Source organism: Bison bison, unplaced genomic scaffold (genome assembly GCF_000754665.1).
Source record: "Bison bison bison isolate TAMUID 2011002044 unplaced genomic scaffold, Bison_UMD1.0 scf7180017864479, whole genome shotgun sequence".
In the NCBI taxonomy this organism is placed as follows: Eukaryota; Metazoa; Chordata; class Mammalia; order Artiodactyla; family Bovidae; genus Bison; species Bison bison.
This window is the reverse complement of record NW_011495039.1, coordinates 5,148,223-5,163,677: the sequence shown is the minus strand read 5'-3', so window position 1 is coordinate 5,163,677 and position 15,455 is coordinate 5,148,223. Positions and strand designations below refer to the sequence as shown.

General features: G+C 41.9%; 1 protein-coding gene across 1 annotated transcript in view; it reads right to left on the bottom strand.

Annotated features, from left to right (window-relative positions):
• Window positions 1-8,655, bottom strand: part of TSPAN13 (tetraspanin 13) — a 38,256-nt gene extending 29,601 nt beyond the window's left edge. Inside the window, exon 1 of the mRNA XM_010862170.1 lies at window positions 8,376-8,655. Within this exon, the coding sequence (XP_010860472.1) occupies window positions 8,376-8,438 (63 nt within the window). The 5' untranslated portion in view covers window positions 8,439-8,655. The remainder of the gene's footprint in view (window positions 1-8,375) is intronic.
• Window positions 8,656-15,455: the final 6,800 nt, after the last annotated feature.

Sequence of the window (15,455 nt, the reverse complement as noted above, 5' to 3'; positions counted from 1 at the left end):
CTCATCCATCAGGAAATTATATTGGCACCGCCTTCAAAATCTGACTCTCTCTCTTACTTCCATTGCTGTCTTATTGGTCCAAACCTCCGTCATCTTTGCTTAAATTACTGCAATAGCCTCACATGTGGTCTCACAGCTTCCACATTTATCATCTATAATCTGTTCTCGATTCAGGAGCCAGACAAACTTTTAAATGAAAACCAGACCTGAAGCCACCAATGGCTCCCCATTTTCCTTGGTGTAAAAGCTCAAATCCTTCAAACTCTCTGACTCAACTTGAACCACTCTACCCGCCCCTTGCTCGCTCTGTCCCAGCCCTAGTAGACTCTTCTCTGTCCCTTGCATACACGAGAAATATTCCTTCAGGATCTTTTCAAAGTCATTCCTTCAACCAACTTTTTCCAGATGTCTGTTCATCTCCTTCAAGTTTCTGTTCCACTGGTGTCTTCCAGAGAAGGCGAATTCTGACCACCATATATAAAAATATGCCTTCATCCTCCCCTACCCACCACACTCCCCTCCAATCCGTGCTTCATCCTTCTTACTCTGTTTCTCTATTTTTCTCCATAGCACTTGTTTTTTTGTTTTTTGTTTGTTTGTTTTTACCTTCTTTTCCCAGGTGGCATTAATAGTAAATGCCAATACAGGATACATAAGACATGAGGGTTTGATGCCTGGGTCAGGAAGATCCCTTGGAGGAGGGCATGGCAAGCCACTCCAGTATTCTTGCCTGGAGAATCCCATGGACAGAGGAGCCTAGTGAGCTACAGCCCATGGGTTCGAAAAGAGTCAGACACGACTGAGCAACTAACACTTTGACTTTGATGATGTATAACATTTACTTCTTTGCTTATCATCTATCTTCCCCTTCAAATGTAAGATCCATGAAGGTAGGACATTTTGGTTTGTTTTGCTCACTGTTGCCAATGCTCAATTAACATTATTGGAATAAATAAAATAAAAATTAGTTGGGTTTATCTAATAATACATTTATACTAGATTAATAATAAACTGTATTAGACTAATAATGAGCCCTAGACAACTATGACTACAACATAATTTTACAGGAAGTTTATTTGTTCAGGGGAAATGAGACAGGAAAAACCTCAGACATATAGATTTTGACCAACAATGGGAGAAGAAAATAGTATTTCAAGAAACAGATTCTATAGTAGACTGATAAAAGCAATTCATATTTATTATTTTTAACTATATTTTAATGCTAATTTTCATGTCTTAAAATATTTGCTTGTCTTCTAGATTTGATTTTGATCAAATTGCCATGTTTATGCAAGTTTTCATTAGGTATGTTTTACCTCTGGTGAATAGGGAGCAGCCAGTTCTGCAAATTCAATTCAAGAAGTTATTTAGAGTATAAGCTCTCTGTTACAAGAAAACAATGTCAGGAACTGCAGGATGCAATATAGAGAACGCTGTGATCTCCGCCAACTACAGGTGGGAAAAAACAAACACAAATTGTCTACAATATGGAGCATTAGTATGGTTCAGCAGAAAGGACAAAGTAAAATAAAACCTTACAACACTAACTCTCAGCCCTCACTGTAATTTAGAATTAGCTAGAAAGCTTTAAAACAGGGTTTTCTAACCAAAAAAATGACATGCCTCCTCCCTCGCTCTGAATCCTGATTGAATCAGTCTGGGGTAGCACTCAAGTGTTACAACTCCCAAGTGAAAATTTAAGGAAACAGTTCCTTCAGACTAAAGAAACAGGAGGCTTTGGGGAACTTTACAAAGACAGAGCAAGGTATGCTCGGCCAAGAGCAGAGGATCAGCTATGACAGGCAACGAAGCACGAAACGTCTGGGAAAACCTCTGTGGCTGAAACACATGAAGAGACGCACATGGTGAAAGATGCTGAACAACATGCTAAGGAATGTGGGTTTATTATCTAAGAGTTTTCATCCATTATTACAAGTAGGTTTGGATTATTCATTGTTCAGTGACAAGAGAATATGGAGGATCGATTCAGATGAAATGGGATATGAAGGAAGGTGAACTAGCCCTAGCCTGTCTTCACCAGTAATTCAAATGTGTTTGAGGTGTTGATGGCCCACTTTTAAACTACCTAAAACTGTATGAAAATTAAACCACTGAGATGTTGAAAACTCACTTTTCAAAAGTAGGCTGAAATACAACTATTCCCTAAATAAATTTTCTTTGTTTGTAAAAGCCTCTTAATTACCTTGTTAAACTTGGTGAAAGAAAATAACCTCATTTCAAGTGAGAAAGGACATACATGGCACCTTCTGGTCACTCTATTTTAAAATCAAAAGTTGGGAAATTTCATAGACATATTTGGCACAAAGGCCAATTATAAATGCCAGCTCAACAGCATCATGTGAAAATTTCAGGTTCTGTAAACAATGAATCATTTTAAATTCAAAATCCAAGTAAATATTCAGCAACCACTTACATATTTTAAATTCACTCAGTAGTTTGAACAAGTGCCAGGAAATAACATAAATCTAACTACATGTTAAAATATTAAATAAGAATAATTTGAAAAATAATGAGAATTTTGAAAAATACCAAATACAGTAATTTGAAGGCAATTACAGTAAGTAGATTTTTTTTCTTTGGATGAAGTACTAGTCTGTTTTCATTTATTTTAGAGCACAGACTGAAAAAAATTATACTTTTCCAGCCCTCCATTGACCAGAATAGGACTCAAAATAATGTCCAGGTAAGTCATTCCATGTTTATACTCACCATACCTCAGCCATTTTTTTTCTTACAACTGAAGGATTAGTATTACTATTTTGAGGGTAGGAACTCTTGTCTCTGTAGGCCTGCTTGAGTTAATATCAGCCTGTAAGTGTTAGAAACCCCAAAAGCTTGAAAACCTTTTCATTATAACATATAGATTTGAAATTCTGAAATTTAAAATAATTCAACTTTTTACATGAAGCTGTAACAACTTTTTTTTTTCCTATAGTGCATCCAAAGCATTTCTCCACATCTCTCCTTTTATCCTAAAAACTCCTTGAAGGAAAAACGAAAAATATCATCCACCAGTCTATAAATGAAAAACTCATGGAGACATTTGCCTGAAGTTAAATTCCAAGCAAGCTGTAAAGGTGAAATTCAAACTTAGGTTCTCTTCCTGAATCTAGTTCTTCTCTCCATAGACTGTCCAAATATATGTATTTTATCTGCTATGTTTTATCTGTTTTAAGACAATTTCAATTTCAGAGACACTTAAAATGCAAATAAACATATATCTTGGGATGGATGTAAACAGGTATAATTTTTGACTGCACAGAGGTTTTTTTTTCCCCAAAGCAACCCAAGGTATTAGGGAAAAAAAAAAAAAATACTGCAAAAAATATCAGTAGAAACAAACTTAGAAAGATTTTAGGAGAACAAATTTAGAATAAGAAACAAAACTGAAACTTCTGAAATGACCCTTCTCGTTTAAAGACTACAAGTTATTTTCTGTTCTTACATTCTTAATTAAAACTATTCACACACACATACACACATTATAACCAGCAGTCCAGTTCCTAGAAGTTTTTTCTTTTTTGCTTGAGAAGCAGGAGATATAAATCTTCAAAATGTTACATATTTTAAGATAACGCTTACCTCACACTTCCTAAAATTCCCCATCAAAAAACTAGGAATAATTTTTAAAAGCTGTTTTTCACTTTTTTATCAAAATATTTTCAATCAAAATTATTTTAAAATAAACTATTAAAAATAAAATAGACCATTTTCCTGAAGCAGTTTTCACTTTATCTATATCCTGAACAGTATTAAAAAGACCTGAGCTATCTCCACACTTCCCCAATTCATCATACTTTCTCTACCCAACAAGGATCTCCCTTAGTCCTAAATTTTATGGCTCCTAAAGTCAGTCCTTCCTTTACATAGCATTCATTTTCCCACCTCATAAATCCTAACTAGATCTTGTCTTCACTGAGTAGGTATTTGCCTTTGTGTGTGTTTATTATTTCCTACAGTTCTCAGCAGAATACACACAATGGGAAAACGTTTACTGACTGAAGAAAACTCTTGAGATCATACGTAGAGAAGATAGTGAATGAAAAAGAGGCTTTATAAGGCATGCTTATTTCAAAGCCATTCAGCTCACTGCTGTATTCCCAGATTGAGAACAATGCCCTGCACACAGTAGACACTCAATAAGTATCTGGTGAGTGAAGAAACATTGCTTCTTCAAATGGAGAAAGTTCTAGAGCAAGTCACTCATATGACATCATGAAGGCACATGAAGAAACCATAGCTTCTGCCTTTCCTCCTGTATCTATAAACTTGATATTCACTCAGTTCAGTTCAGTTCAGTTCAGCCGCTCAGTTGTGTCCGACTCTTTGCAACCCCATGAACTACAGCACACCAGGCCTCCCTGTCCATCACCAACTCCCGGAGTTCACTCAAACTCACATCCATCGAGTCGGTGACGCCATCCAGCCATCTCATCCTCTGTCGTCCCCTTCTCCTCCTGCCCCCAATCCCTCCCAGCATCAGGGTTTTTTCCAGTGAGTCAGCTCTTCGCATGAGGTGGCCAAAGTACTGGAGTTTCAGCTTCAGCATCAGTCCTTCCAATGAACACCCAGGACTGATCTCCTTTAAGATGGACTGGTTGGATATCCTTGCAGTCCAAGGGACTCGCAAGAGTCTTCTCCAACACCACAGTTCAAAAGCATCAATTCTTCAGTGCTCAGCTTTCTTCACAGTCCAATTCTCACATCCATACATGACTACTGGAAAAACCATAGCCTTGACTAGACGGACCTTTGTTGGCAAAGTAATGTCTCTGCTTTTGAATATGCTATCTAGGTTGGTCATAACTTTCCTTCCAAGGAGTAAGCGTCTTTTAATTTCATGGCTGCAATCACCAGCTGCAGTGATTTTGGAGCCCAAAAAATAGTCTGACACTTTTATTCACTGTACTAATATAAAATTGTTCGGTACAAGCATGTGTGTAGATGCACTTAGTCGTAAGTAGTAGTCATAACTTTTGCCACCGCATGGACTGTAGCCAGCCAGGCTCCTCTATCCAAGGGATTTCCCAGGCAAGAATACTGGAGTGGATTGCCATTCCCTTCTCCAGGGGATCTTCCCGACCCAGGGATCGGGAGTCTCTTGTGTCTCCTGCGTTGGCAGGCAGATTCTTTACCACTGGAGCCACCTGGGAAGTGCAGTACAAGGGATTCTATTAATTGAAACAACCAAACCATAAACAACAACAAAAATCAACCACACCTTTGGCTAGTGATCAAAAGTCCATGACAAGTTAGGAGGATGTTCCATCCAACCAATTTAATGACAGGCTTTTCAGACTGATCACCAGTTCTGCTCTAGTCTCAAAGCCATTAGCAGGCCACCTGCACATGTAAACTGCACTGGGCAAGTAAACAGGCTGCTGCTGCTAAGTCGCTTCAGTCGTGTCCAACTCTGTGCGATCCCATAGACGGCGGCCCACCTGGCTCCTGCATCCCTGGGATTCTCTAGGCAAGAACACTGGAGTGGGTTGCCATTTCCTTCTCCAATGCAGGAAAGTGAAAAGTGAAACTGAAGTCGCTCAGTCATGCCCAACTCTTAGCGACTCCATGGACTGCAGCCTACCAGGCTCCTCCATCCATGGGATTCTCCATGCAAGAGTACTGGAGTGGGTCGCCATTGCCTTCTTCGTAAATAGGCTGATTGAGTCCTAAGTTCCTGAAGAAAATACTTCAAGAAATAGAGTGATAACTCTCAAAGCAGGCTGTGGCCTTTACACTTGCCACTTCCACATTCAATGTAGGCTTCAACAACACTTTTAGAAATGATCTCAGATCTAATCCCACAACTTTGAGTTTATTCCAGAAGCAGTAATCCAGGTGGAACTGAAACCTATAAAGGGTCCTCCTCTTTATGTCTTAAAAAGAAATGTCTCCCAAGTCTTCAGCCTTTACCCTGTCCCCAACCACTTCACATGCCCCATCTTAAAATGATGAGGAGAGACCAAGAAAGATACAGAACCTAAATAATAGCAGCGGTACATTTTCAGCATCTATTTAAGACTTTGTTCAAGGTTAACCTTTCATTTGTTTCCAATTTAAATTGCTGAACTCATCTAAACTTGTTCACAGTTTATAAGCAGTAGACATTAATTCAAGAAATATCCTTTCTCTAAAAAGCCTTAGATTTAAAAACTAACCATTTGTACAGTCCTGTGAATTCCCAATTAATTATGTTTTACCATATAGCTATTAAAAAACAGTAGAATGCCCTTTGAAGGTCAATCCACTTTGAAGGTTGGACAGATAACAAAAGTCTTACAGCTTCCCTCGTGGCTCAGTCGGTGAAGAATCCACCTGCAATGTGGGAGACTTGGGTTCGATCCCTGGGTTGGGAAGATCCCCTGGAGGAGGGCATGGAAACCCACTCCAGTATTCTTGCCTAGAGAGTCCCCATGGAGACTGGCAGGCTGCAGCCCATGGGGTCGCAAAGAGTCAGACGTGACCGAGAGACTAAGCACACATACACATGAAAGTCTTAGTATGTTCCTTCAGAATCACCTTTCTCCTTGCTCTCCTGATACCACAGTAGATACAGCTAGAAATGACGTATCTGGAAAGCAAGAGAACTAGATTTAATAATAATTTGCCTTTGGAGAAGCATATATATATGGCACATTAATCTATATAGACCCCTCAATCAATTAAGTATGTAGCTATTCTACTGTAAGTAAGCAGATACTATAAGGTTAAATGTCTGGTAAACAGGTGACTAAATCATGAGGGGGAGGGGTAGAAGTCCGAGCATAAAGTGGGGAATATGAAGTTCTAAGCAGGCCATTCAGGCTAATAAAAGAAAATACCTGGAGAACTGGTCAGAATTTATTTACTTAATAAACAATCAAAGTGATAGGCATGCTTCAGGGAACACAAAGGTGAATTCTGATCTGAAATTTGACATGGACCTCCAATTACAAGGAGCTGAATCGCCAGGTGTTCAGAATTTTCCCAAGTGTATCATTAGTGACATGTTGATTAAATTCCTACTAAGACACACACAAACTAGCCAGAAAAACATACTTTACACCATTTATGTTTCTTTAACATATGCTTCTTTATGTCTTGTTTTCAAAGCTTTGCAATTACATTCACATACACAGGAACAGTAATAGTCAAATGACCCAGCTCTCTCTCCTGTTGGTGACCACAAGGCAGTCTCCCCACTCTGAGGATGTAACCTAAGCTTACACAGATGGCCTAGCTCTCAACTAACTAAGAGGAGCTGGGTTTGTTTTCAGGCTGGGTGCTGCAAAAAACGCCAGGTGTATTTATAGAAAGGAGCAAGACTATGATAGAGGCATGACGACAGAAGTCTGTTTCTCTCACCTGGTAAAGAAGCCTGCAGAAAGATCTGGATCCCATAGCCCGGTTTCCACTCCTGACTCTCCAACTACCATCTCTGTAAACTTAATTAAAGCCCTTTCTGGTCTATCACCTTATGTACAAAATTTACACAAGGCCCCTTGCCTCGGATGATTGTCAGAAAAAGGAACGAAATCGGGTATGTAACATCTGGGACGTGGGAGTCACTCGATAAATGGCAACCTCCTCTCCCATCCTTCTGTTCACCCAGAATTGCCCCTCAAAAATTACAAAGATACGGACGGCGGGGTTAAAACTAAAAAGCTGGTTGGCAGGGAAAGAACAATTTGGGTGGAGGCTCGCTTATTTACCGGAGGCTTTCGTTTAAAATGGAGTTAGGATATTGCTAACAGTGGGACACATGGAAAAAGCATCAGGTATAAGCAGAACTACCCCCTCCCCGCCCCACACCTCCCCCAAAGACATTCCTTTAAGTAAGCACGAAACAAACTTCGGAAGCTGCGGATATCCTCTGAACCTACTCGGTGGCCTCAGTGAAAATCACAGGCACACGTAGAGCTGAACACGACGTACACCATCCATAAGCCGCCTTGTCAGTTTCTGATCACGCTATTTTTGCAAAACTGTCCTCAAATCCGAGGCTGCTCTCTCGCCTCCAAATTCGCTCCAGAGGCGGCTGGGAGCCAAGAGCGAGTGGCGGAACGGATAATGAGGATGGCAAAGTGGAGATGTCTGGTCAAATGACTGAAAAACAGGGCGGTGGATGAGGGGGTGGGGTAGAGCAGTGGGGCAGGGACGCGTGGCCACCGAGCCAGAAAGACGGCGGCTTCACAATGAAAGGAAGAGACTGCGACAGTCGCCGGCTCCTGGTCCCCGGCGGATACCGATGGCGAGGCCGCGGGCGCACAGCAGAGCGTGGGAAGACGGGAAGAGGGGGCCGGAGGAAGCGGCCACGGAGCACCCGAGCAGGTGCAAAGCCCCCAGGCGAAGAGAAACGGGCTCGGGATACTCACTGTGTAGAGTAGGTTGAGCGCGCACAGGCAGTTCTTGGAACACGCGAAGCCCCCGCAAACCATCTTGAAGCCTGTGGTTCCAACTGCAGGTAAAATCTGGCTCCGGCGGAGCCTCCAGACAGCCTCTTTGTCCTTGCCTTCAGGGCCTAGCCAAGGCGAGGCCGCAGCCGGGCTGCGAGTGTGGAGCCCAAGGCTTGGGCTGGGGCTGCAGTGCGCGGCGCGCCCGCGGCGGCTCCAACCCGCTCTGGAACCTGCGGCCGCAGCATTGGGAGCCTGAGCCCGAGCCCCGCCCAGCACCCCCGTCCACTGCCTCGCCCTACGCCCTGATTGGCCGCCGGCGGGGAACAAAGGTAGAAATATGCAAATAAATGCGCTCAGCTAGCTGGGATCCAGAAGGGGAGGGGCGAGGCGGCCCCTGGGAGAGTTGGGCAAGGGGCGGAGGCCGTGGGGGAGGGTGCCGGAGGCCAGAGTGTGACAACGACCTCGCCTCGGTTCCTGGGGAGCAGGTGAGGAGGAGAGGGCGGGGCTCCGCGGAGATCCACGCTGGCAGGGAGGAAGATGACAGCACCTCCCGGTTCTTGGCCCCAGCGGGTGACGTGGCACCATTATAAATGAGATTTTAAAATTAAGCACCTGGCCTTGTTTGAATGAAGAAAGAAAGGAAGGAATGAAGCAATAAATGAATAAATGTAAACGACTTAAACGAGAAAAATGAAGTGGGGAAAATGAAAGGAAGGAAATAAAAGAATAAGAGGAAAAATGAAATATCTGCTTTTCTTAGAAAATAGGTTAGATATATGACCCATAATTGTGACTCTTGTCAGGTTTAGATGTATCCTACAGGGATTTGCAAAAATGCTAATGAACTTTATGAATACATGTATAAAAAATAGAAAATCAAGAGGTGGGTTGTTTTTTGTTTTTGTTTTGTTTTGTTTTTTTTTTTTTTTTGTCTTCCAATCCTGCCTTTCAATAAGCTGGGGTGTGGGGGGTTTCCTCCACAAATAATTGAAAAATTTTAAATGACAGTCTCCACTTCTGTCAGTTCATTATCACTTTGATCCTCTGCTATAGAAATGCATAATGGATCTTCAAATGCCTCGCATGTAAATTGGGATATTAACAGTATGTCAAACACTTTTTGCACAGTTTCTGGCACTGTAAGTAAGGACTCAATAAATGGCCAGCTAGTATTAGTACATCTAACAGTTTTTGAATACCTACTGCATTTCAGGCACTAGGAAAGGTTTGGTTATTTCATGGTGAAGTGAAGTTGGTCAGTCGTGTCCTACTCTTTGCGACCCCATGGACTGTAGCCCACCAGGCTTCTTGGTCCATGGGACTTTCCAGGCATGAATACTGGAGCGGGTTGCCATTTCCTTCTCCAGAGAATCTTCCTGACCCAGGGATTGAACCCAGGTCTCCCGCATTGTAGGCAGCCGCCTTTACCGTCTGAGCTACCAGGGAAGCCCATATTTCATGGTGCGTTCTACCAAAAAATGATCTTACAGAGAAATAATCAGATATTTATAAAATATCTAAACCTAAGAGTTCATGCTGAGTAAATGATGTGATAGCAAATAATACTGTTTATATCAGAGAAGGCAATGGCACCCCACTCCAGTACTCTTGCCTGGAAAATCCCGTGGACGGAGGAGCCTGGTAGGCTGCAGTCCATGGGGTCGCAAAGAGTCGGACACGACTGAGCGACTTCACTTTCACTTTTCACTTTCCTGCATTGGAGAAGGAAATGGCAACCCACTCCAGTGTTCTTGCCTGGAGAATCCCAGGGACGGGGGAGCCTGGTGGGCCGCCATCTATGGGATCGCACAGAGTTGGACACGACTGAAGCGACTTAGCAGCTGATAAAAAGATAATTTGTCTTCTTGGAATTATCTGCTTCCTCTTCTAACCTCTCTTAACCTCCCCAGACCTCACTTCACCAAGAAAGCCACGTTAATTCTTTAGCCCTGGTATTATTCCATATTAACCTTTTGTACATGCCCCAAAAGAGTTCCAGCTTTTTAAAAATTTTAATCTGGAAAATGACTCTCAAACCCAAGTAAAACTTGGTAGCTCAACTTTCCATTTTAGACGCTTATTTAAGAAAAAGAATTAGTGGGGATATCTATTCTTCCTCTTCTCATTAGTGACAAGATTGCTACCATTTGAACATCACTCAACCAACTTTGACAACTCTATGCTTTCTTCATACGTCAACGTGAACGTGAAGTCACTCAGTCGTGTCCGACTCTTTGCGACCCCATGGACTGTAGCCTACCAGGCTCCTCTGTCCATGGGATTTTCCAGGCAATAGTACTGGAGCGGATTGCCATTTCCTTCTCCATATTACTCTTTATTGTCTCCCTGTGGGTTCAATTTTTTTTTTTTTTTTTTTTTTTGTAGGAATGTCCCCTTTCAATCAGGAGTCCAATAAGAAGGAGATGGCTCATTTCAATGACTGAGAAGAGTTTAATAAAGAGACTGTTTTGAAAAATATGGACAGAGTTAAAGGAAGCCAAAACAGGATGGTGAAACAGCTCAGAGCTAGAAAGAGCAAGCAGTCACAATTCCCCTTAAGTCTGAGGGGCAATCTAAGGGAACAGTTACAGAAACCAGGGAGGAGCTGCAAGAGTAGGAGGGCTGATAGAGCTGTGGCCTTTAAGAGAGAAAACAAAGAAAATACTGCAAATTGGGAAAGAAAACAAATGAATGTGGTGGGATTTCTTAGAATTTGGGTGTAGAAATTTCAGATGATCCCACCCTAACAAGAATGAGCTAGAAAAGCTACAAAATAGTTTTTTTTTTAAAGAAAAAACCTACCAGGAAACAAAGCAAATGAATAGACAAAAACAACAAAAACTCACAGAGGACAATTGGTGATTACCAGAGAGGAACGGAGTGGGAAGGTGGGCAAAGAGGGTGACCAGTATTAATTGTATGATGATGGATGGTAATTAGAATTTCAGTGATGATCACTTTGTAGTGTATATGGTTGTAGAATTATAATGCTATACACCAGAAACATACATAAAGTTATATACCAATGTTACCTCGATTAAAAAAAATTCTCATAGAACTGAAGAAACAAAGATATCTAAAGGGAACTAAACCCAAGAAGTAATGACATTCTTAGGAAGGAAAAATCCCACAGTGCTTTCACTCTTGACTGTAAAGTCACTCAGTCATGTCCGACTCTTTGTGACCCATGGACTATATAGCCCACCAGGCTCCTCTGTCCATGGAATTTTTCAGGCAAGAATACTGGAGTGGGTTGCCATTTCCTTCTCCAGGGGACCTTCCCAACCCAGGGATCAAACCTGGGTCTCCCACATTGCAGGCAGACGCTTTACCATCTGAGCCACCATGGAAGCCCAAGCTTTCACTCTTAGGGATTAGCTATTAGGGGCTTCCCTGGTGGCTCAGTCTGTAAAGAATCTCCCTGCAATCAGGAGACTGCCTGCAATGCAGGAAACACGGGTTCCATCCCTGCATCAGTAAGATCCCCTGGAGAAGGAAGTGGCATCCCACTCCAGTATTCTTGCCTGGAGAATCCCATGGACAGAGGAGCCTGGCAGGCTACAGTCCATGGGATTCCAAGAGTTGGACACAACTTAGCTACTAAACCACCATGGAAAGAAGACTTCCACACAGCCTGGATGGGAAGAGAGTTTGAGGGAGAATGGATTCATGTACATGTGTGGCTGACTCCCTTCCCTGTTCGTAGTCTGTTGTCAGACAAAAGTGCTCCCTCCACAATATCTCAGGATGCACAAACATCCTCGAATGTGACGGTGGCTAAAAGCTGAGAATAGGACAGGAAAGACAGAGCAATCTGGGTCTTTACCCAATCCAAAGCAGTGGCTGCCAAAGGCTAAGGAATTAGCCGAAGAGGAAAATCTCTTTCCCGTGGGCTGCAAGAGCCCTCCAGGACTGGGATAGAACAGCAAGAAAGGGAAAGAACTCACAAGGATGTGAGTGAAATCCAAGGACATGACTGAAGAATGAAGAATGCTCCACGGCAAAAAAATAAATAACAGCCAGGTTGTAAGCATGTCTCCTGAGGCTTAGAGTGCTGGTCGCTGGGCTGTAAAGTACAAAGAGATCTGTATGAGGGCTCCTTCATATAGAAGGAAAACCTTGATTGTAACCTCAAAAATAATTGAAGCCAGTGCTGAAGAATCCAACTAAGCCTGTAACAAGTCCTGACCCATCTTAATGACAGTGTGCACTACTTAGGTATCCATAGTAGTACCCTGGCAGAATAAAGGATGTACTGTTTTCTGTTGGGAAATACAACTTGCTTCACTCTCAGTGTTCTTTTATATACACTACCTGACACAAAATCAAAATCATGAAAGATTGGATAATAAAAAAAAAATTGACTATGGTCAAAAGAAGAAATGGAAGCAAAACCAAAGAAGATCCAGATGTTACAGTTATCAGACAGGTCCTCAAAACTCAACCAGGACTGGATTAGATGTGCAAAAGGTTTATTGGGAGAAACATCTGTTAGGGTAAATGGGGACATAACTATAGGAGGCTAGCAGAGTTAAGAGACATCACTTTGCTGACAGATGACCATATAGTCAAAGCTATGGTTTTTCCAGTCGTCATGTACAGATGTGACAGTTAGACCATAAAGAAGGCTGAGCGCTGAAGAATTGATGCTTTCGAACTGTGGTGCTGGAGAAGACTCCTGAGAGCCCCTTGGACAGCAAGGAAATCAAACCAGTCAATCCTAAAGAAAATCAACCCTGAATATTTACTGGAAGGAGTGTTGCTGAGGCTGAAGCTCCAATACTTTGGCCACCTGATGCAAAGAGGCAACTTTTTGGAAAAGACCTTGATCCTGGGAAAGATTGACAGCAAGAGGAGAAGTGGGCAACAGAGGACGAGATGGTTGGATGACATCACTGACTCAGTGGACATGAGTTTGAGCAAACTTGGTGAGATAGTGAGGGGCAGGGAAGCCTGGCATGCTGCAGTCCATGGGGTCGCAAAGACTCAGACATGACTGAGCAGCTGAAGAACAACAACAAAGGATAGTTAAGGGAATGCAATATAGGTCTCACCTCTATGGAGGAGAGATGGAAGAAAGGATAAAGGAGAGGGAGGAAGGAAGAGGGAAGAAGGATGGATGAAAGGAAGGGAGGAGGGAAGAAGAAAGGAAGAAAGGAAAGAAGGAAGGTCTTGGACTGCAGTGCAGTTTTTAAAAGCTTTGGCCAGGCCAGCAAGGAAAGGAGTCTTCAAGCCAAAGCCAAACGTCAGAGACATCCAGCACACCCTCCAGCAATGAGCCTGCCTTAAGTACTGCCAGTCACAAACGCTCTGATGGATTTCAGAGGATAGCCTGGGGGCTGGCTCAACTATGCTGCCCACAAGAGGAAGGGTGTTTTCTTGTAATAATTCTGACTATATTTCCCCCTTCTGTCTTAAAAATATTTTTCTGGTCACATCTTGCAATTTTTCAGTCTTCATCATTTTACCATGAAGGAATTCTCTAACTTCATCTGGGTAATCCTTTTTAGGTTTTAACAATCCATATTTTAAAATTCTTTCTTTGTGGCTTAGGTTTTTTTTGTTGTTGTTCGGTTGTTAAGTCCTATCTGACTCTTTGCAATGCCATGGACTGTAGCATGATTTCTGAGGCAAGAATACTGGAGTGGGTTGCCATTTCCTCCTCCAAGGGATCTTCCCAATCTAGGGATCGAGCGCGTGTCTTCTGTGTCACCTGCATTATAGGCAGATAGATTCTTTACTCCGATGAGCCACTGGGACTTGGGTTTAGCTTGACACCACCTTTATTTTTTAAATTTTCGATTTTTTTTCCTATCAGTTCAGTCAACATTTCTTTTTTTAATAATTCAACACCAAGACTTGATTTTGTTCAACAAATCCTAAGCGAAATTATTTATAAGCTGTTGCACAGAATGTTTAACTCTCTTACCAAAAGTCTTCCTAAACTTCTCAGAAATATGAACATAAAATTGCTCATGCACAACTTATAGTCACGTAAAACATCAGTAATACAGCAAGTGTTAAACTGCTTTAACTGCACTGAAAGTGAAAATCACTCAGTCGTGTCTGACTCTTTGTGACCCCATGGACTATACAGTCCATAGCATTCTCCAGGCCAGAATACCAGAGTGGGTAGCCTATCCCTTCCCCAGGGGATCTTCCCAAGCCAAGAATCGAACTGAGGTCTTCTGCATTGCAGGCGGATTTTTTACCAGCTGAGCTGTCAGGGAAGCCCTAAACTACAGTACACTTTGCTATACTATATCTCAACCCCAGGTTATTTTCCTTAGTCAATAAAATATTATTATATAAATTAAGTGCCAATTTTTAAAATATCTGTCAGTGATTTTACTAGAATTGATCTAGTTAAATTATTTACAGTGACAGCTTTTTTATTACAAATTTTTTTGTTCACTCTTTCTTTGACATTCTTGTATCTCCAGGGGAAATAAAGGAAAGAACTGTAGAAACTTTCTTCTGGAATGATTTGCAGCTTTTTGGACTGAATGAAGCTCAAGATGGGAGTTTCTTGGCCAAGAATGAGACAAAGGAGCTGATCAATAGCTGCCTGTCTCTTTCCAAGTCTATCTCTTGCTCTGTTTTCTCTATTATCCTTTTTGATGTTTTGCCAAAATTTAGCAATTAAATGCAGCACATTCATCCTGCCTACAATAATATTCAGACTCCCTTCTGCTTCACAGAATGTTTCACAATTCATGCTAAAGGACCTTAAATCATATTTCATTTTCAGAAAATGTTTTTCTTCTAACTACAAATTAAATTTGAAGTTTTTTTTTTTTTCTTGCTTTTACTTGTTTCATTTTCCTGTCCATGTGATGCCAAGAGGATGAAAACATTTGGCTATGTATGATTATCTTGTCATATACAGCACCCCAAAATCTCAATTCTAAATTTCTGGGATTATTTTGGGTGGCATATTCAGCCATTAATGGGCAAATCCAGCTTAATGGTCAGACAAATCCAGCTTGACTTCCGATCAGCTGACTTAAAAGAGGCGGGACAGTCGGCTTCAGGGATGGGGTAATCCGCTCAACCTTT